Source organism: Somniosus microcephalus, chromosome 1, assembly GCF_052327205.1.
Source record: "Somniosus microcephalus isolate GS21.2 chromosome 1, FLI_Smic_1.0, whole genome shotgun sequence".
NCBI classification, from domain to species: domain Eukaryota; kingdom Metazoa; phylum Chordata; class Chondrichthyes; order Squaliformes; family Somniosidae; genus Somniosus; species Somniosus microcephalus.
In genome coordinates this window covers 540,506-561,991 of record NC_140987.1, presented here as the reverse complement: position 1 = coordinate 561,991, position 21,486 = coordinate 540,506, and the positions used below count along the sequence as shown (strand labels likewise).

General features: G+C 48.2%; 1 protein-coding gene across 4 annotated transcripts in view; it reads right to left on the bottom strand.

The window, feature by feature from the left end:
- Positions 1 to 21,486, bottom strand: part of nup155 (nucleoporin 155) — a 246,435-nt gene that overhangs the window by 149,313 nt on the left and 75,636 nt on the right. For all 4 annotated transcript variants that reach the window (XM_085962233.1, XM_085962254.1, XM_085962243.1 and 1 more), the window contains exons 15-17: positions 20,600 to 20,710; positions 18,388 to 18,482; positions 16,675 to 16,760 (exon numbers count right to left, since the gene is read on the bottom strand). In XM_085962233.1, coding sequence (XP_085818359.1) covers positions 16,675 to 16,760; positions 18,388 to 18,482; positions 20,600 to 20,710 — 292 coding nt within the window. The remainder of the gene's footprint in view (positions 1 to 16,674; positions 16,761 to 18,387; positions 18,483 to 20,599; positions 20,711 to 21,486) is intronic.

Here is a 21,486-nt window from a genome sequence, read left to right as displayed (position 1 = left end):
TGCTTTCTCCACCCAGCATCTGTTCTTTAGGTCGTGAGTTTTTTGTTGGACCTCCTGGTCGTTCTCGTCGAACCAGTTTTGGTGTTTCCTGGTCGAGTGACCAAGCGTCTCTTCACAGGTGCTGATTATGGAGGCCTTGAGTGCAGACCAGGCGCTGTGGGCACACTGTCTCTGAATCACTGGGAGTTGTCAGGTTGGTTGTGAGGCGCAGGCTGAATAGGGCTTTCTTAGCAGGGTCTTTGAGTGCTCCAGCGTTGATTTTCCTGCGGCATTGTTTCTGTTGCCACCGCTGTTTTGGGGCTACATTGATGGAGATGACAGAGCGGATTAGTCGGTGGTCTGTCCAGCAGTCGTCAGCTCCTGTCATGGCGCGGGTGATGCGGACGTCTTTGCAGTCCCTCGCTCAAACGATGACGCAGTCCAGCAGATGCCAGTGCTTGGAGCGAGGGCGTTGCCATGAAGCCTTGTACTTGTCTCGGACGGAACAAGGTTTTGGTTATGACAAGGCCATGTTCTAAGCATTTCGTCAGGAGGAGGGTTCCATTGGAGTTGGCTTTCCCTACCCCCTCTCTGCCGATCACACCTCCTCAGAGGTCTGTTTCCTTTCCAACTCTGGCGCTGAAGTCGCCAAGGAGGATCAGCTTGTTGCCCGTTGGGATTCGGGACAGGGATTGTTCGAGGCTGGAGTAGAATTCCTCTTTGGTCTCGTCTGTGCCTTCCAGTGTTGGGGCGTACGCACTGATGACCGTAGCGCACTGGTTCCGGGCTAGGGTGAGCCGTAGAGTCATGAGGTGTTCCTTTATACCGCTAGGGGAGTCTCTGAGACGTTCAACTAGTTCATTCTTTATGGCGAAGCCTACCCCATGGAGGCGGTGTTCTTCTTCAGGTTTGCCTTTCCAGAAGAAGGTGTAACCACCGCCTTGCTCCTTGAGCTAGCCTTTTGCTGCCCGCCAAGTCTCACTTAGGGCGGCGATGTCTATGTTGAAATGTCTGAGGTCCCGGACAACGATAGCAGTACGGCGTTTCGGTCTGTCGCTATTGGGGTTGTCCATGAGGGTCCTGGCGTTCCAGGTCCCGAACTTCATTTTAAAGGGTGGAAGATGCCTGTGCGTGAATTCTTTTAACGTGGGGTGGCCGTTGCACACCAGCTACCACACGGGCTTGACAGAGCACGGTCTTGGTCCAATGGCAAGGGGATCCAAGATGATTGGAGACCAGGCTCTGCTACATCAGCCGAGCACACACACACAAACATACTCCTACTGTCCTCCCTTCTTCCCGCAGGTCCTCTCTGCCTGAGTTTCATAGGCTGCAGTGTGGTCCTCCCGACCCTGCTGCTGGTCCACACTGCGCCACTCCGGAGCCTCGACCTCGCTGCTGTGCCCGACATCGCTCCTGGGTCCCGAGCTCCTTATAGTGTGTCTCCTTCCAGTGAGTGTGTCCCACGGTGCGTCTCCTTCCAGTGAGTGTCTCCCTCGGTGTCTCCTTCCAGTGAGTGTGTAATAAAGGCCAACATGTCATATGCCTTCCTTATTGCTTGCTGTACCTGCATGCTAGCTTTCTGTGTTTTTTTACACGAGGGCACCCAAATCTCTCTGAACACCAACATTTGAAAGTTTCTCACCCTTCAAAAAATATTGTTTTTCTAGTCTTCCTACCAAAGCGAATAACCTCACATTTCCCTACATTATACTCCATCTGCCACCTTACTGCCCACTCACTCAGTCTATCTATATCCCTTTGCAGACTCTGTGTTCTCCTCACAGCTTACTGTCCCACCTAGCTTTGTATCGTCAACAATCTTGGATACATTACATTCGGTCCCTTCATCTAGATTAATATACATTGTAATTAGCTGAGGCCCCAACACTGATCCTTGTGGCAGCCTGCCAATCTGAGAAAGATCAGTTTATCCCGACTGTTTTCTGTCCGTTAACCAATCCTCTATCCATGCTACTAAATTACCCCCAACCCCATGTGCCCTAATCTTATGTAATAACCTTTTATATGGGACCGTAGCGAATGCCTTTTGGAAATCCAAATGTACTACATCCACTGGTTCCCCTTTACCTACCCTGCTAGTTACATCCTTAAAAAACTCTTAAAATTTGCCAAACACGATTTCCCTTTCATAAAACCATGTTGACTCTGCCTAATCATATTGTGATACCACTTCCTTCACAATGGATTCCAGCATTTTCCCCGACGACTGATGTCAGGCTATCTGGCCTGTCGTTCCGTTTTCTCTCTCCCTCCTTTCTTGAATAGCGGTGTTACATTTGCGACACTGCACAACTGAAAACCCTCCTCTGTTAATGAGGACTTTCGCGGGCATTTTTCCCCCAAGAGGCCGGTGTCGGGAGAAGCAGGAGAGCGACGGTGAGCGAGTAGTTAAATTCACTTTCGCGGGCTTTTTTCCCCCCCGAGGCTTACCAATCGCGCAGACCGGCGGCGGCGTTCCAGAGCCACGTCACAATTCAAAAAGTGACGCAGGCAAGAGGAAGCAGCTGATTGGGTGAGTATTTATACGACTCTATAGTTTGATGACAGTTAAGGTTAATAGTTTATAAAGTTTAGAAGGTCTTAATTTTTGTGGTTATAGTTTCTAAGGTCTCTGTTGTGTAGTGGGGAGTGCCAGTAAACAAAGCCGCTTGAGTATATCATTTAATTGTAGTGTTGTTAGTGGTATTGATTTGATTTAATTTCGATTAATGAAAGGGTAAGTCATGTCAGCACAGCTCAGCCCCGTGGCATGCTCCTCCTGCACTATGTGGGAAATCCCATGTGTGCGGGAAGTGTATCCAGCTGCAGCTACTGGCAGACCACAGTACGGCGCTGGAGCTGCGAATGGATACATACAAGAGCATTCGGGATGCTGAGGATGTCGTGAATAGCACGTTTCATGAGTTGGTCACACCGCAGGTAAAGGCTGCACAGGCAGGAAGGGAATGGGTGACCGCCAAGCAGAGTAGTAGGCGCAGGCAGATAGTGCAGGGGTCCCAAGTGGCCATCCCCCCCCTCAAACAGATATACTGCTTTGGATATTGTTGAGGGGGATGGCTTATCGGGGGAAGGCAGCAGCAGCCAACTTCCTGGCACCATGGGTGGTTCTGCTGCACAGGACGGGAGGAAAAAGAGCGGGAGAGCTACAGTGATAGGGGATTCTATTGTAAGGGGCAAACGAGGCTCCAGGATGGTATGTTGCCTCCCTGGAGTGGCTGCAGGGCATTCTGGAGGGGGAGGGTGAACAGCCAGTTGTCGTGGTGCATATAGGTACCAACAATATAGGTAAAAAACAGGATGAGGTCCTAAAAGCTGAATATAGGGAGTTAGGAGGTAAATTAAAAAATAGGACCTCAAAGGTAGTATCTCAGGATTGCTACCAGAGCCACATGCTAGTCAGAGTAGAAATAGAAGAATATTTCAGATGAATACGTGGCTAGAGGAATGGTGCAAGGGGGAGGGATTCAAATTCCTGGGACAATGGAGCCGGTTCTGGGGGAGGTGGGACCAGTACAAACTGGACGGTTTGCACCTGGGCAGCACCGGGGCCGATGTCCTAGGGGGAGTGTTTGCTCGTGCTGTTGGGGAGGGTTAAACTAAAATGGCAGGGGGTTGGGAACCTGTACAGGGAGACAAAGGAAAGGGAAGCAAGGATAGAAGCAAAAGACAGGAAGGAGAAAAGCAAAAGTGGCAGTGCGAGAAATCAAAGGTGTAAATCAAACATGGCCACAGTAAATAATAATTCTAAAAGGTCTAAGAGTGTTAAAAAAAACAAGCCTGAAGGCTTTGTGTCTTAATGCGAGGAGCATTCGTAATAAGGTGGATGAATTAACTGCGCAAATAGATGTAAACGGATATGATATAATTTGAATTACGGAGCCATGGCTCCAGGGTGACCAAGACTGGGGTATTCAATATTCAGGAAGGACAGGAAAAAAGGAAAAGGAGGTGGGGTAGCATTGCTGGTTAAAGAGAGATTAACAATAGTAAGGAAGGATATTAGCTCTGATGATATGGAATCTGTATGGGCAGAGCTGAGAAATACCAAGGGGCAGAAAACATTAGTGGGAGTGGTATATAGACCTCCAAACAGTAATGCGGAGGTTGGGGATGGCATTAAACGGGAAACTAGAGACTCGTGCAATAAGGGCACAGCAGTTATCATGGGTGACTTTAATCTATATATAGATTGGGCTAACCAAATTAATGACAATACTGTGGAGGAGGAATTCCTGGAGTGTTTACGGGATGGTTTCCTGGACCAATATGTCGAGGAACCAACCGGGGATCAGGCCATCTTAGACTGGGTATTATGTAATGAGAAAGGATTAATTATCAATCTTGTTTTGCGAGGCCCCTTGGGGAGGAGCGATCATAATATGATAAAATTCTTCATTAAGATGGAGAGTGAAGTACTGTAGTTGACTCAGACTAGGGTCCTGAATTTAAATAAAGGAAACTACGATGGTCTGAGGCACGAGTTGGCTAGGATGGATTGGGGAACGTTACTCAAAGGGTTGATGGTGGATAGGCAATGGCAAACATTTAAAGATCGCATAGATGAACTACAGAATTTGTTCATCCCTGTTTGGCATAAAAATAAAACAAAAAAGGTGACTCAACCGTGGCTAACAAGGGAAATTAGGGATAGCATAAGATCCAAGGAGAGGACATATAAATTAGCCAGAAAAAGCAGCAAACCTGAGGATTGGGAGCAGTTTAGGATTCAGCAAAGGAGGACAAAGGGATTAATTAAGAGGAGGGAAATAGAGTATGCTTGCAGGGAACATAAAAACTGACTGTAAAAGCTTCTATAGATATGTGAAGAGAAAAAGATTGGTGAAGTCAAGCGTAGGTCCCTTGCAGTCAGAATCAGGGGAATTTATAATGGGGAACAAAGAAATGGCGGACCAATTAAATATATACTTTGGTTCTGTCTTCACAAAGGAGGACACAAATAACCTCCCAGCGATGTTGGGGAACATAGGGTCGAATGAGAGGGAGGAACTGAATGAAATCAGTATTTGTAGGGAAATGGTGTTAGGGAAATTGACGGGATTGAAGGCCGATAAATCCCCAGGGTCTGATAATCTACATCCTAAGGTACTTAAGGAAGTGGCCCTAGAAATAGTAGATGCATTGCTGGTCATCTTCCAAAATTCTATAGACTCTGGCACAGTTCCCATGGATTGGAGGGTAGCTAATGTTACCCCACTATTTAAAAAAGGTTAAAGAAAAAACGGGGAATTATAGACCGGTAATACAATAGCAAAATACTGCGGATGTTGGAATTCTGAAATAACAGAAAATGCTGGAAAAACTCAGCAGGCCAGGCCGCATCCATGGAGAGAGTAACAGAATTAACGTTTCAGGTCTGCGACCCTTCATCAGAACTGGAAAAAGCTGCAAATGTAACAGATATTAAGCAGGTGCGGAGACAGGGGGGGGGAAGGAATTGAAAGAACATACTGTGAAAATGTTGCAAATGGGAATGGCAAAATCATACAGCATGAAAAATGGGGGCAGGGATTATCTGAAATTGTTGAACTCGATGTTGAGTCCAGAAGGCTGTAAAGTGCCCAATCGAAAGATGAGGTGCTGTTCCTCGAGCTTACGTTGAGCTTCCGTGGAACAATGTAATAGGCCGAGGACGGAGAGATCAAAGTGATAGTGAAGTGGAGAATTAAAGTGACAGGCGACCGGAAGCTCAGGGTCACCCTTACGGACTGAACGGAGGTGTTCCGCAAAGCGGTCACTCAATCTGCGTTTGGTCTCCCCAATGTAGAGGAGACCGCATCGTGAGCAGCGAATACAGTATATTAAATTGCAAAAAGTACAAGTAAATCGCTGTTTCACCTGGAAGGGGTGTTTGGGGCTCTGGACAGAGGGAAGGGAGGAGGTAAAAGGGCAGGTGTCGCATCTCCTGCCCTTGCACGGGAAGTTGCCAGGTGTTGGGGGTGGTTGAGGAGTGGACCAGGGTGTCGCGGAGGGAGCGGTCCCTTCGGAATGCTGAAAGGGGAGGTGAGGGGAGATGTGTTTGGTGGTGGGATCACGTTGGAGGTGGCGGAAGTGGCGGAGGATGATCCGTTGAATGTGGGTGCAGGTGGGGTGAAAGGTGAGGACAAGGGAACCCTATCGTGGTTCTGGGAGGGAGGGGAAGGGGTGAGAGCAGAAGTGCGGGAAATGGAACAGACACGGTCAAGGGCCATGTCAACCACAGTAGAGGGGAATCCTCGGTTGAGGAAAAAGGAAGACATGTCGGAAGCACTGGTATGGAAGGTGGCATCGTCAGAACAGATGCGGCGGAGATGGAGAAACTGGGAGAATGGAATAGAGTCCTTACAGGAAGCGGGGTGGGAGGAAGTGTAGTCCAGGTAGCTGTGGGAGTCGGTGGGTTTGTGGATGTTTGTCGAAAGCCGATCGCCAGAAATGGAGACGGAGAAGTCAAGGAAGGGAAGGGAAGAGTCGGAGATGGACCAGGTGAGGGAAGGGTGGAATTTGGAAGTAAAGTGAATGAACTTATCTAGTTCAGGGTGAGAGCAGGAAACGGCACCGATACAGTCATCGATGTACCGGAAAAAGAGGTGAGGGAGGGGACCTGAGTAGGGCTGGAACAAAGAGTGTTCCACATATCCCATGAACAGGCAAGCATAGCTAGGACCCATGCGGGTTCCCATAGCAACACCTTTAATTTGGAGGAAGTGAGTGGAGTCAGAGGAGAAGTTGTTCAATGCGAGAACAAGTTCAGCCAGGCGGAGGAGGGTGGTGGTGGATGGGGACTGGTTGGGCCTCTGTCTAACAGTTTCCAGTTTCCTGGCCCCAACCGTCTCCTTTTCACTGGACGTCCAATCCCCCTACACCTCCATCCCCCACCAGGACGGCCTGAGGGTGCACCGCTTCTTCCTTGAACAGTTGGCCTTCGTAGCGAGAGGGTTCGAGTACAGGAGCAAGGATGTCTTGTTGCAGTTGTACAGGGCCTTGGTGAGACCACACCTTGAGTATTGTGTGCAGTTTTGGTCGCCATATCTGAGGAAGGATGTTCTTGCCATGGAGGGAGTGCAGCGAAGATTCACCAGACTGATACCTGGGATGGCAGAAATGACGTATGAAGAGAGATTGGGTCGATTAGGCTTAAATTCGCTAGAGTTTAGAAGAATGAGAGGGGATCTCATTGAAGCTTATAAAATTCTACCAGGACTAGACAGACTAGATGCAGGAAGGATGTTCCCGATGGTCGGGGAGTCCAGAACCAGGGGTCACTGTCTAAGGATAAGGGGTAAGCCATTTCGGACTGAGATGAGGAGGAATTTCTTCACCCAGAGAGTGGTGAACCTGTGGAATTCTCTACCCCAGAAGGCAGTTGAGGCCAATTCATTAAATATATTCAAGAAGGAATTAGATGTATTTCTTAGGGCTAAAGGGATCAAGGGATATGGGGAGAAAGCAGGGACAGGCTACTGAGTTTGGATGATCTCCCACATTCCACCCGACGTAAACTTGAGGTGATCCAAAACTCGGCTGCCCGTGTCCTAACTCGCACCAAGTCTCGTTCACCCGTCACCCCGTGCTCGCTGACCTACATTGGGTCCCGGTTAAGCAGCGCTTCGATTTCAAAATTCTCATCCGTGTTTTCAAATCCCTCCATGGCCCTCGCCCCTCCCTATCTCTAATCTCCTCCAGCCCCACAATCCCCCCAGAGATATCTGCGCTCCTCTAAATCTGCCCTCCTGAGGATCTCTGATTATAATCTCTCAACCTTTGGTGGCCGTGCCTTCTGTTGCCTGGGCCCCAAGCTCTGGAACTCCCTGCCTAAACCTGTCTGCCTCGCTACCTCTCTTTCCTCTTTAAGACGCTCCTTAAAACCTACCTCTTTGACCAAGCTTTTGGTCACCTGTCCTAATTTATCCTTGTGGATCAGTGTCATTTTTTGTCTTAAAATACTCCTGTGCAGCACCTTGGGATGCTTTACTACGTTAAAGGTGCTATATTAATACAAGTTGTTGTTGTAGTAGTGTAATGGCACCCCTATTATTTCTTAACTCTAACCAAATAGATTCTGTCCTTGACCTCTCTCGGACATCCTCTCTCTCCAGCACTGTAACATTCTCCTTAACCAATACTGCCACCACACCTCTTTTCTTTCCTTCCCTATCTTTCCTGAACACCTTATATCCAGGAATATTTAAAACACAATTCTGCCCTTATTTGAGCCAGGCCTCCATTATCACCACAACATCATATTCCCATGTGGCAATTTGTGCCTGCAGCTCACCAACCTTATTTACCACGCTTCGTGCGTTTACACACATGCACTGTAAACCCATCTTAGTCCTTCTTGTATTCTCTTAGTCTGACCCCACATAATACCTTACTATTTCTTACTCTAGTGCTATCTGTCTCTCCCAATCCTTTGTGCACTTCGTTTATCCTTTCTTATGCTACATCCTGGTGCCCATCCCCCTGCCAAATTAGTTGAAACCCTCCCCAACAGCAAGTCTCTGGAGTAGCGCTTGAACCCACAATTCTGAGGTGACACTGCTACTATTGAGCACAGCTGATACCTAACAGAAGATTTAAGAGGAGGTTGTAAAGAGAACCGTATAAAAGGTTCCTATGCTCCGCTCCACTGCAGCACAGCTGGTCAGCTAGGGCCCAATGCAATGGAGGCTCGACTTTATTTTATTCCATCCTGGGATGTGGGTGTCGGTGGCAAGGCCAGCATTTATTGCCCATCCCTAATTGCCCTTGAGAATCATAGAAAGTTACAGCACGGAAGGAGGACATTTCGGCCCATCGTGTCCGCGCCGGCCAACAAAGAGCTATCCAGCCTAATCCCACTTCCCAGCTCTTGGTCCATAGCCCTGCAGGTTACACCATCCCAAGTGCACATCCAAGTACTTCTTAAATGTTTCTGCCTCTACCACCCTTTCAGGCAGTGAGTTCCAGACCCCCACAACTCTCTGGGTGAAGAAATTTCCCCTCAAATCCCCTTTAAACCTTCCCCCAATTACTTTAAGTCTGTGCCCCCTGGTTTTTGACCCCTCTGCTAAGGGAAATAGGCACTTTGGATGGTATGCTGCCTCACTGAATGGCTGCAGGGCATTCTGAGGGGGGAGGATGAACAGCCAGAGGTCATGGTCCATATCGGTACCAACAACATAGGTAGGAAGAGGGATGAGGTCCTGCAGGCAGAGTTTAGGGAGCTAGGAAAGAGGTTAAAAAGCAGGACCTCAAAGGCAGTAATCTCCAGATGACTACCAGTGCCACATGCTGGTGAGTATAGAAATAGGAAGATGGAGCAGATAAATGCGTGGCTGGAGAGATGGTGTAGGAGGGAGGGCTTGGATTCCTGAGGAATTGGAACCGTTTGAGGGAGGTGGGACCTCCACAAGCCAGACGGGTTGCACCTCAACGGGAACGGGACCAAACCCTCGCGGGAGGGTTTGCTGGTGCTGTTGGGGAAGATTTAATCTAGCTTGGCAGGGGGATGGGAACCTAAGTATAGGGTCAAATAAGGAGGGAAGAAAAACTGGAATTGGAAAACAAAAACATAGAAAGTAAATTGGAAGGACAGAGTAATCAACGGCTAGATAGTAGTCAACAAGGAGGTTTGCCTGTAGGAAATGGTATATACTTCAATGCAAGGAGTATAGCGAACAAGGCAGATGAGCTGAGGGCACAGGTAGATACTTGGGACGATGATATTATAGCTATTACAGAGACGTGGCTGAAAGAGGGGCAGGTATGGCAGCTCAACATTCCTGGTTACAGGATTTTCAGACGGGATAGAGAGGGAGGGTCGTGGTATTGATTAAAGAAACTATTACAGCTGTGAGGAGGGATATGTTGGAGGGATCATCAAACGAGGCCATATGGGTCGAATTGAAAACAAAAAAGGGGCGATCACACTGCTGGGAGTGGACTACAGACCCCCAAACACTGAGGGAGATAGGAGAACAAATATGCAGACACATTTCTGAGAAGTGCAAAAACTATAGGGCAGTAATAGTAGGGGATTTCAACTACCCCAATATTAACTGGGATAAAATTAGTGTGAAGGTACAGAAGGTGCAGAATTCCTAAAATGCATCCAGGAGAACTTTTTTAGCCAGTATGCAGCAAGCCCAACAAGGGAGGAGGCGGTTCTGGACTTAGCTTTAGGGAATGAAGCTGGGCAGGTAGAAGGCGCATCAGTGGGGGAGCATTTTGGTGCTAGTGACCATAATTCTGTTAGATTTAAAGTAATTATGGCAAAGGACAAGGATAGACCAGGAATAAAAATTCTAAATTGGGGAAAAGCAAATTTTGCTAAGCTCAGAGGGGATTTAGCCATAGTGGACTGGAAACAGCTACTTGAAGGTAAATCAGTGTCAGAGCAGTGGGAGGCATTCAAGGAGGAGATCCGGAGGGTTCAGACCAAATATGTGCCCTTAAAGAAAAAAGGTGGGACTAACAAATCTAGAGCCCCCTGGATGTCTAGGGACATACAGGGTAGGATAAAGAAAAAAAGGGAGGCGTATGACAGATACCGAGGGCTAAATACTCCAGAATCTTTAGAGGAGTACAGAAAGTGCAGGGGTGCAATTAAAAAGGATATTAGGAAAGCAAAGAGCATGAAAAATTCTTGGCAAGTAAAATCCAAAGATGTTTTTATAAATATATTAAGAGTAAGAGGATAACTAAAGAAAGGGTAGGGCCTATTAGAGATCATGAGGGTAATCTGTGTGTGGAGGCGGGAGTCGTCGGTAGGGTTTAATGAATACTTTGCGTCTGTTTTCACAAAGGAGAGGGGCGAAGCAGACATTGCCATCGGGGGAGGAGTGTGAAATATTAGATGAAATAAACAGTGAGAGAGGAAGTATTAAGGGGTTTAGCAGCTTTAAAAGTGGATAAATCCCCAGGCCTGGATGAAATGTATCCCAGGCTGTTAAGTGAAGCAAGAGAGGAAATAGCAGAGGCCCTGACCATCATTTTCCAATCCCCTCTCTGGCTTCAGGTGTGGTGCCGGAGGACTGCTGATGTGGTACCCTTGTTTAAAAAGGGAGAAAAGGATAGACTGAGTAATTACAGGCCAGTCAACCTAACCTCGGTGGTGGGAAAATTATTGGAAAGAATTCTGAGGGACAGGATAAATCTTCATTTAGAAAGACACGGATTAATCAAGGATAGTCAGCATAGATTGTTTAAGGGAAGGTTGTGTCTGACAAACTTGATTGGATTTTTTGAGGCGGTAACAAGGAGGATAGATGAGGGTAGTGCATTTGATGTAGTTTATATGGACTTTAGCAAGGCTTTTGATAAGGTTCCACATGGCAGACTGGTCACAAAGTTAAAAGCCCATGGGATCCAGCGCAAAGTGTCAAGTTGGATTCAAAACTGGCTCGGAAACAGGAAGCAGAGGGTAATGGTTGATGGGTGTTTTTGTGACTGGAAGACTGTTTTCCAGTGGGGTTCCACAGGGCTCAGCACTAGGTCCCTTGCTTTTTGTGGTATATATCAATGATCTAGACTTGAATATATCTTTTTTTTTTGCTGCACACTTTTTTTTGTGTGCGTCTTTTCTTCTCTCCCACATGGCAGCTGTCTTTCACTCTGCTAGTGCAATTCACACTTCATCCAGAGCCATCTTTTGTTTCTCAACCTGTCCCATTACCATCTCCTCTTGCCTTGAATATCTCTCAATGTCTCTTAACCTCTCCTGCCTTCTATCCTATCACAGACCTTCCCTTCTGTTCTTTCAGCCCCTCCCCCATTTCCCAGCCCCTCCCCCATTTCCCAGCCCCTGCACTTGCTTAAAAATCTGTCCCATTTCCTGCTTTTTTCCAGTCCTGACAAAAAGTCACCGACCTGAAACGTTAACTCTGTTTCTCTCTTCACAGACGCTGCCTGACCTGCTGAGTATCTCCAGCATTTTCTGTTTTTATTATTGAATATAGGGGGTATGATTAAATAGTTTGCAGGTGATACTAAAATCAGCTGTGTGGTCAATACTGAAGAAGAAAGCTGTAGACTGCAGGAAGATAACAATAAATTGGTCAGGTGGGCAGAACAGTGGTAGATGGAATTCAATCCGGAGAAGTGTGAGGTAATGCATTTGGGAGGGGTAACAAGGAAAGGGAATACACATTAAATGGTAGGACACTGAGTAGTGTAGAGGAGCAAAGGGACCTTGGAGTGCATGTCCACAGATCCCTGAAGGTAGCAGGCCAGGGAGATAAGGTGGTTAAGAAGGCATTCGGAATGCTTGCCTTTATTAGCCGTGGCATAGAATACAAGAGCAGGGGGGGGTTATGCTTCAACTGTATAAAACACTAGTTAGGCCTCAGCCAGAGTACTGCGTGCAGTTCTGGTCACCACATTACAGGAAAGATGTGATTGCACTAGAGAGGCTGCAGAGGAGATTTACAAGGATGTTGCCGGGAGTAGAGAATCTTAGCTATGAGGAAAGACTGGATAGGCTGGGTCTGTTTTCCTTGGAACAGAGGAGGCTGAGGGGAGACCTTATTGAGGTGTATAAAATTATGAGGGGTCTAGATAAAGTGGATAGAAAGGACCTATTTCCCTTAGCAGAGGGGTCAAAAACCAGGGGGCACAGATTTAAAGTAATTGGTGGAAGGTTTAGAGGGGATTTGAGGGGAAATTTCTTCACCCAGAGGGTTGTGGGGGTCTGGAACTCACTGCCTGAAAGGGTGGTAGAGGCAGGAACCCTAACCACATTTAAAAAGTACTTGGATGTGCACTTGGGATGCTCTAACCTGCAGGGCTACAGACCAAGAGCTGGGAAGTGGGATTAGGCTGGATAGCTCTTTGTTGGCCGGCGCGGACACGATGGGCCGAAATGGCCTCCTTCCGTGCTGTAACTTTCTATGATTTCCATCCATTTTATCTAGGCCCCTCATAATTTTATACCTAGAAACATAGAAGATAGGAGCAGGAGTTGGCCATTCGGCCCCTCGAGCCTGCTCCGCCATTCAATGAGATCATGGCTGATCATCCAAATTCAGTACCCTGTCCCTGCCTTCTCCCCATATCCCTTGATCCCTTTAGCCTCAAGAAATATATCCAACTCTTTCTTGAATATATTTAATGAACTGGCCTCCACCGCCCTCTGTGGCGGAGAATTCCACAGGTTCACCACTCTCTGGGTGAAAAAATTCCTCCTCATTTCAGTCCTAAATGGCTTACCCCTTATCCTTAGACTATGACCCCTGGTTCTGGACTCCCCGACCATCGGGAACATCCTTCCTGCATCTAGTCTGTCCAGACCTGACAGAATTTTATAGGTTTCGATGAGATCCCCTCTCAATCTTCTAAACTCCAGTGAGTATAAGCCCAATTGACACAATCTCTCCTCATACGTCATTCCTGCCATCCCAGGTATCAGCCTGGTGAATCTTCGCTGCACTCCCTCCATGGCAAGAACGTCCTTCCTCAGGTAAGGTGACCAAAACTGCACACAATACTCAAGGTGCGGTCTCACCAAGGCCCTGTACAACTGTAGCAAGACATCCTTGCTCCTGTACTTGAACCCTCTTGCTACGAAGGCCAACATACCATTTGCCTTCTTAATCGCCTGCTGCACCTGCATGCTTACCTTCAGCGACTGGTGCACAATAACACCCAGGTCTCTTTGCACTTCCCCTTCTCCCAATCTATTGCCATTCAAATAATAATCTGCCTTCATGTTTTTGCCACCAAAGTGGATAACCTCACATTTATCCACATTATAGTGCATTTGCCATGTTTCTGCCCAATCACCCAACCTGTCCAAATCGTACTGGAGTTTCACGACATCCTCCTCACAGCTTACCCTCCCACCCAGCTTTGTGTCGTCTGCAAATTTGGAGATATTACATCCAATTCCCTCGTCCAGATCATTAATATATATTTTGAACAGCTGGGGTCCTAGGACCGATCCTTGCGGTACCCCACTAGTCACTGCCTGCCACTCGGAAAATGACCCGTTTATACAAACTCTTTGCTTTCTGTCCGCCAACCAGTTCTCTATCCAAGTCAATACCTTGCCCCCAATCCCATGTGCCTTAATTTTGCACGCTAATCTCTTATGTGGGACCTTATCGAAAGCCTTCTGAAAGTCCAAATACACCACATCCACTGATTCTCCCTTATCTATTTTACCAGTTACATCCTCAAAAAATTCCAGTAGATTAGTCAAGCATGATTTACCTTGTGTAAATCCATGTTGACTTTGTCCGATCCTGTCACTGCTTTCCAAGTGCTCTGCTATTACATCTTTTATAATAGACTCTAGCATTTTCCCCACTACCGATGTCAGGCTTACCGGTCTATAATTCCCCGCTTTTTCTCTACCACCTTTTTTGAATAGTGGGGTAACATTAGCTACCCTCCAATCCATGGGTACCGTTCCAGAGTCTATCGAGTTCTGGAAGATGACCAGCAATGCATCTACTATCTCTAGGGCCACTTCCTTAAGTACCCTGGGATGTAGAGTATCAGGCCCTGGGATTTATCGGCCTTCAGTCTCATCAATTTTCCTAACACCATTTCCCTACAAATGCTGATTTCTTTCAGTTTCTCCCTTTCATCAGACCCTATGTTCCCCGGCATCTCTGGGAGGTTATTTGTGTCCTCCTTTGTGAAGACAGAACCAAAGTATGTATTTAGTTGGTCTGCCATTTCCTTGTTTCCCATTATAATTTCCCGATTCTGACTGTAAGGGACCTATGCTTGACTTCACCAATCTTTTTCTCTTCACATATCTATAAAAGCTTTTAGTGTCAGTTTTTATGTTCCCTGCTAGCTTACTCTCAAATTGTATTTCCCCTTTCTTAATTAATCCCTTTGTCCTCCTTTGTCGACTCCTAAACTGCTCCCAATCCTCAGGATTATTGCTTTTTCTAGCCACTTCATATGTCCTCTCCTTGGATCTTATGCTATCCCTAATTTCCCTTGTTAGCCACGGTTGAGCCACCTTTTTTGTTTTATTTTTATGCCAAACTGGGATGAACAAATTCTGTAGCTCATCCATTCGGTCTTTGAATGTTTGCCATTGCCTATCCACCGTCAACCCTTTGAGTGCCATTCCCCAATCAATCCTACCCAACTCGCTCCTCAGACCATCGTAGTTTCCTTTATTTAAATTGAGGACCCTTGTCTCTGAGTCAAGTACTTCATTCTCCATCTTAATGAAGAATTTGATCATATTATGATCGCTCCGACCCAAGGGGCCTCGTACAACAAGATTGCTAATTAATCCTTTCTCGTTACATAATACCCAGTCTAAGATGGCCTGATCTCTGGTTGGTTCCTCGACATATTGGTCCAGGAAACCATCCCGTAAACACTCCAGGAATTCCTCCTCCACAGTATTGTTACTAATTTGGTTGGCCCAATCTATATGTAGATTAAAGTCACCCATGATGACCGCTGTGCCCTTATTGCACGCTTCTTTAATTTCCCTTTTAATGCCATCCCCAGTAAGTTCTCCCCTCAGACTCCTCTGTTCCAAGGAAAACAGACCCAGCCTATCCAGTCTTTCCTCATAGCTTAGATTCTCTACTCCCGGCAACATCCTTGTAAATCTCCTCTGTACCCTCTCTAGTGCAATCACATCTTTCCAGTAATGTGGTGACCAGAACTGCACGCAGTACTCTGGCTGAGGCCTAACTAGTGTTTTATACAGTTGAAGCATAACCCCCTGCTCTTGTATTCTATGCCACGGCTAATAAAGGCAAGCATTCCGTATGCCTTCTTAACCACCTTATCTACCTGGCCTGCTACCTTCAGGGATCTGTGGACATGCACTCCAAGGTCCCTTTGTTCCTCTACACTACTCAGTGTCCTACCATTTAATGTGTATTTCCTTTCCTTGTTAGCCCTCCCCAAATGCAGTACCTCACACTTCTCCGGATTGAATTCCATTCTGTCCACCTGACCAACTTATTAATATCTTCCTGCAGTCTACAGCTTCCTTCTTCAGTATGAACCCACAGCCGATTTTAGTATCATCTGCAAACTTCTTAATCATACCCCCTATATTCAAGTCTAGATCATTGATATATACCACAAAAAGCAAGGGACCTAGTGCTGAGCCCTGCGGAACCCCACTGGAAACAGCCTCCCAGTCACAAACACCCATCAACCATTACCCTCTGCATCCTGTCTCCGAGCCAGTTTTGAATCCAACTTGACACTTTGCTCTGGATCCCATGGGCTTTTAACTTCGTGTCCAGTCTGCCAGGTGGTGGTGAGCCGCCTTCTTGAACCACTACAGTCTGTGTGGTGAAGGTACTCCCACAGTGCTGTTTGGGAGGGAGCTCCAGGATTTTGACCCAGCGACGATTAAGGATCGGCGCTATATTTGCAAGTTAGGGTGGTGTGTGACTTGGAAGGGAACTTGGAGGTGGTGGTGTTCCCGTGCGCCTGCTGCCCTTATCCTTCTAGGTGGTAGAGGTCGTGGGTTTGGGAGTTGCTGTCGAAGAAGCCTTGGCGAGTTGCTGCAGTGCATCTTGTAGATTGACCACTGATAATTGAGCAGTAATATGTGGCTGGTTCCCTCCACTGCAGCACACAATCTAAGTGCCACAAAAAGAATTATTATTGCACGTGGAGTAGCAACTGTGGGCAAGGATCGTATCAGAAACAACGACTCGCAGCCTGCTTGCACAGAGAGGGGGAGCCATCTCTTACCTGGGTGAGGGGAGCTAAAAATGGGCCCCACGTTCATTGGCTGCTGAATGGCTGCTGGAAACCGCATCTGTGCTTCTCCACCATATCTGAAATAGAGGGGTCATTAATACACTGCCAGCAAGGTGTGAGAAAACCCTAGTCCCAATCACAGCCTCTCGCAGCCTTCATCCCCTCCCCGAACTCCCTCATCTCCCTGGGTACAGACAGCACAAACAATTGCTCACTCCTCATGTTTGGGCCTGCACAGAGTGTCAGCAGGCTATTCCACCACGAAAAGCATCACATTCAAACCCAATCCGACACTTATCCAACTACCACTTGCCACTAGGAGTCGCTAGATAGTGATTGAGTGGCTGAGTGGAGCCCACTTTAGCCCAATGATGCTGATGCCAATTGTAGCACCGCCACCACACCTCAGCTAATTTAAAGCTGGAGCCTTCCAATCTGTGCTGCCACAATGGGCAACACATTAACCCACTGAGCCTCAAGGAGCTCAAAATTCCCCATCATTCCACCGCACATCTGTACATTTATTGGTGTCTACAGACAGCCCACTTTCTGTGCCTTATGGCCTGGGGTTGTAGGCTGGACACGGCCTGGAACCACACAGGGAGCATTTCCCTGACCCCGTGATCGGGAATATGGGTTCCAGGCAGCACCCAGTCACATTCCATGAGGAATGCTGCACAATAGTACAGGCTGTCTCATCAGGCGGAGAACAGGAAAGGGGTGAAATGAGAGGGGGAAGAGTGAGGTGAGCAGGGGAGGGGGCGCGAAAGGGGAGAGGCTCGAGTGAGGTGAACAGGGGAGGGGTGAAAATGGGAAAAGGGAGGGCAGTAGGACAGAGCCATATGTTTTGGTGTCCATACTTAAGAAAGGACATACTTGCTCTCGAGTCAGTACAAAGGTGGTTCACTCGGTTAATCCCGGGGATGGACATATGAGGAGAGGTTGAGTAGATTGGGACTCTACTCATTGGAGTTCAGAAGAATGAGAGGCGATCTTATTGAAACATATAAGATTGTGAAGGGGTTGGATCGGGTGGATGCAGGGAAGATATTCCCGATGATGGGTGAAACTAGAACTAGGGGGCATAGTCTTAGAATAAGGGGCTACTCTTTCAAAACTGAGATGAGGAGGAACTACTTCACTCAGAGGGTGGTAGGTCCATGGAATATGCTGCCCCAAAAAGCTGTAGAAGCTACATCATCACATAAATTTAAAACAGAAATAGACAGTTTCCTAGAAGTAAAGGGAATTAAGGGTTACGGGGAGTGGGCAGGAATTTGGACATGAGTCTAGGTTCGGATTGGACATGGCCCTGTGGGTAGCGGAGCGGGCCCAGGGGCCGTGTAGCCTGATCCTGCTCCTATTTCGTGTGTCTAATTCTGTTAGATTCAGGAGATGGTTCTGTGATAGTGGATTGACGGTTAGGATCAGATCAGCCATGATCTTATTAAATGGCGGAGCAGGCTCGAGGGGCCGATTGGCGGAGCAGGCTCGAGGGGCCGATTGGCGGAGCAGGCTCGAGGGGCCGATTGGCGGAGCAGGCTCGAGGGGCCGATTGGCGGAGCAGGCTCGAGGGGCCGATTGGCGGAGCAGGCTCGAGGGGCCGATTGGCGGAGCAGGCTCGAGGGGCCGATTGGCGGAGCAGGCTCGAGGGGCCGATTGGCCTACTCCTGCTCCTATTTCTTATGTTCTTATGTTTTGTACCTGAAGAAGGCGCGGGTTGCCCAGGACGAGACCTCCCGATCGTACGCTGCCGTTGAACAGGCGAGAATGAGACACGAGGCACAAGCTTGTTCCTCCTGAACAGAAGATACACATTCATTAACTGAAGATTCAGTTTAATATCAATAACCTGAAACAGGAGGGAATGCCATCAAACTGCATTCCAATATCTTGTGTAAAACCACACGTGGCTGAATAGAAGTGGTTGAGCCGTTCCTGGGGTTTCCGCTCAGACGTGTCCAAGGGCTTTGTGGGTCACCAGAGGGAGGCTGCTGACAGCTGTTTGTGGCAAAGGATCATCAGGGACAAAACCAGCACAAACACCGAATCCAACCGGCTTAATACCAGTAAGGGTGGCGACACCTTGGGGGAGTGCAGCCTAGAGGACATCCACCGCACTGTGGGGCAAATGCCTGCACAGGGGGGCACAGCAAAGTGTAGAAATGCAGTGGTCATAGGCGATTCAATATACAAGGGGATAGACGGATCGTGTTTGACTAATATAATTGAATTTTTTGATGAAGTAACAGGGAGGATTGATGAAGGGAATGCAATGGGTGTTGTCTGCATGGATTTTAGGAAGGTGTTTGACAAAGTACCACATAGAATGCTGGTTATCAAAATTGAAGCTCATGGAATAGGTGGGTCAGTGGCAGCTTGGATAAGGAATTTGCTTAAGGACAGAAAACTGCAAGTTGTGGTAAATGGCTGTTTTTCAGACCAGAGGATGGTAGACAGTGGTGTTCCCCAAGGGTCAGTGCTGGGGCCACTGCCTTTTTTGATATATATAAATGACCTGGTTATTGGAATACAAGAGTATAATTTCTAAATTTGCCGATGACACCAAACTTGGGGTGTGGCAAACTGAGGATGATACCAATCGACTGCAACAGGACTTAGAATGGCTAACAGAATGGGCAGACAAGTGTGTGGTAAACCACTGTTATTGTTTTCATTGTTGTTCACTGTGGTTCACTACTGTTATCGTTATTGGCACATTGTTACCTCTTGCTACTCACTGTGTACCAGTGCATGCCTCAGCTGGCTCCGCCTACGTGACCTGGTATAAAGGTGGCTGCTCGGCAGCCCACTTCCTTCTTGGGACCAGTCGCCCACGAGAGGCATGCTCTGTTCTTTAGTTAATAAAAACCTTTTCATTACTATCCTAATTCATCGCCTTTTATGGAATAATTGATAAGCGTATCAAAGTGGCAGATGGAATTTAATACAGAGAAGTGTGAGGTGATGCATTTTGGCAGAAGGAACAGGGAGAGGCAATATACACTTTAAAACTGTGCCATTAAGAGTGTGCAGGGTCAGAGGGACCTGGGAGTTAATGTGCATAGGTCCCTGAAGGTGGTGGGACATATTGAGAGAGTGGTTAGCAAAGCATATGGGGTCTTGGGCTTCAAAAATAGAGGTATTGAGTACAAAAGTAGAGAAGTTATGCTGAACCTTTATAAAGTGCTGGTTAGGCCACAGCTGGAGTATTGCGTCCAGTTCTGGTCTCCACACTTTAGGAAGGATATGAAGGCACTTGAGAGGGTGCAGAGGAGATTTACCCGAATGGTCCCGGGGATGGGGGATCTTAGCTACAAGGACAGATTGGAGAAGCTGGATTTGTTTTCATTAGAGCAAAGGAGGTTGAGGGGTGATTTGATAGAGGTGTACAAGATTATGATGGGTTTGGATAGGCTAGACGGGGAATGGCTGTTCCCACTGGTTGATGGTACAAGGACTAGGGGACACAGATTTAAGGTTTTGGGCAAGAGATACAGGGGGGATGTGAGGAAAAACTGTTTTACGCAGCGAGTGGTGAGGACCTGGAACTCGCTGTCGATGGAAGTGGTGGAAGCGGAGACACTAAATGTTTTCAAGGGGAGACTGGATAGGCACTTGAGGGAAATAAACTTGCAGGGCTACGGGGATAGAGTGGGGGAATGGGACTGACTGGATTGCTCCAGAGAGCCGGCACGGACTCGATGGGCCGAGTGGCCTCCTTCTGTGCCGTTATTACTCTGTGACTCAATGACAGGCATTTCTGCAACCAACGATGTGAGGCCTGCATGCTGTGTTGTTTCCCTGGTGCCAGGGTGCAGGACATCACCGAAGGGAAGGAAAGCACCCAATGGTCACAGTCTGACACACACAGCACCCGATGGGCAGTGTCTGGTACACACAACACCATTCTCACCCGGTGCAATTTGAAGAATCGCTCAATATCCTCTCCCTCGCCGCCTGCGTTGCTCACTAGGAGGTGACGGAGTTGGTCCACGGGACGCAGCTTCTGGAAAAAGTGGCTGCCCTGCAACGAGAGAGAGATAGTCAGACAGAGCCGAGCTCCGGATGGGGTCTGAGCACAGGATAGATAGAGAGCGAGACAGAGAGAGCGAGACAGAGAGAGCGCGAGACAGAGCGAGCGAGCGCGAGAGAGAGCGAGCGCGAGAGAGAGCGAGCGCGAGAGAGAGCGAGCGCGAGAGAGAGCGAGCGCGAGAGAGAGCGAGCGCGAGAGAGAGCGAGCGCGAGAGAGAGCGAGCGCGAGAGAGAGCGAGCGCGAGAGAGAGCGAGCGCGAGAGAGAGCGAGCGCGAGAGAGAGCGAGCGCGAGAGCGAGAGCGAGCGCGAGAGCGAGAGCGAGCGCGAGAGCGAGAGCGAGAGAGCGAGAGAGAGCGAGAGAGAGAGCGAGAGAGAGAGCGAGAGCGAGAGAGAGAGCGAGAGCGAGAGAGAGCGCGAGAGAGAGAGAGAGCGCGAGAGAGAGAGAGAGCGCGAGAGAGAGAGAGCGCGAGAGAGAGAGAGAGCGAGAGAGAGACAGCGAGAGAGAGAGAGCGAGAGAGAGAGAGCGAGAGAGAGAGAGCGAGAGAGAGAGAGCGAGAGAGAGAGAGCGAGAGAGAGAGAGCGAGAGAGAGAGAGCGAGAGAGAGAGAGCGAGAGAGAGAGAGCGAGAGAGAGAGAGCGAGAGAGAGAGAGCGAGAGAGAGAGAGCGAGAGAGAGAGAGCGAGAGAGAGAGAGCGAGAGAGAGAGAGCGAGAGAGAGAGAGCGAGAGAGAGAGAGCGAGAGAGAGAGAGCGAGAGAGAGAGAGCGAGA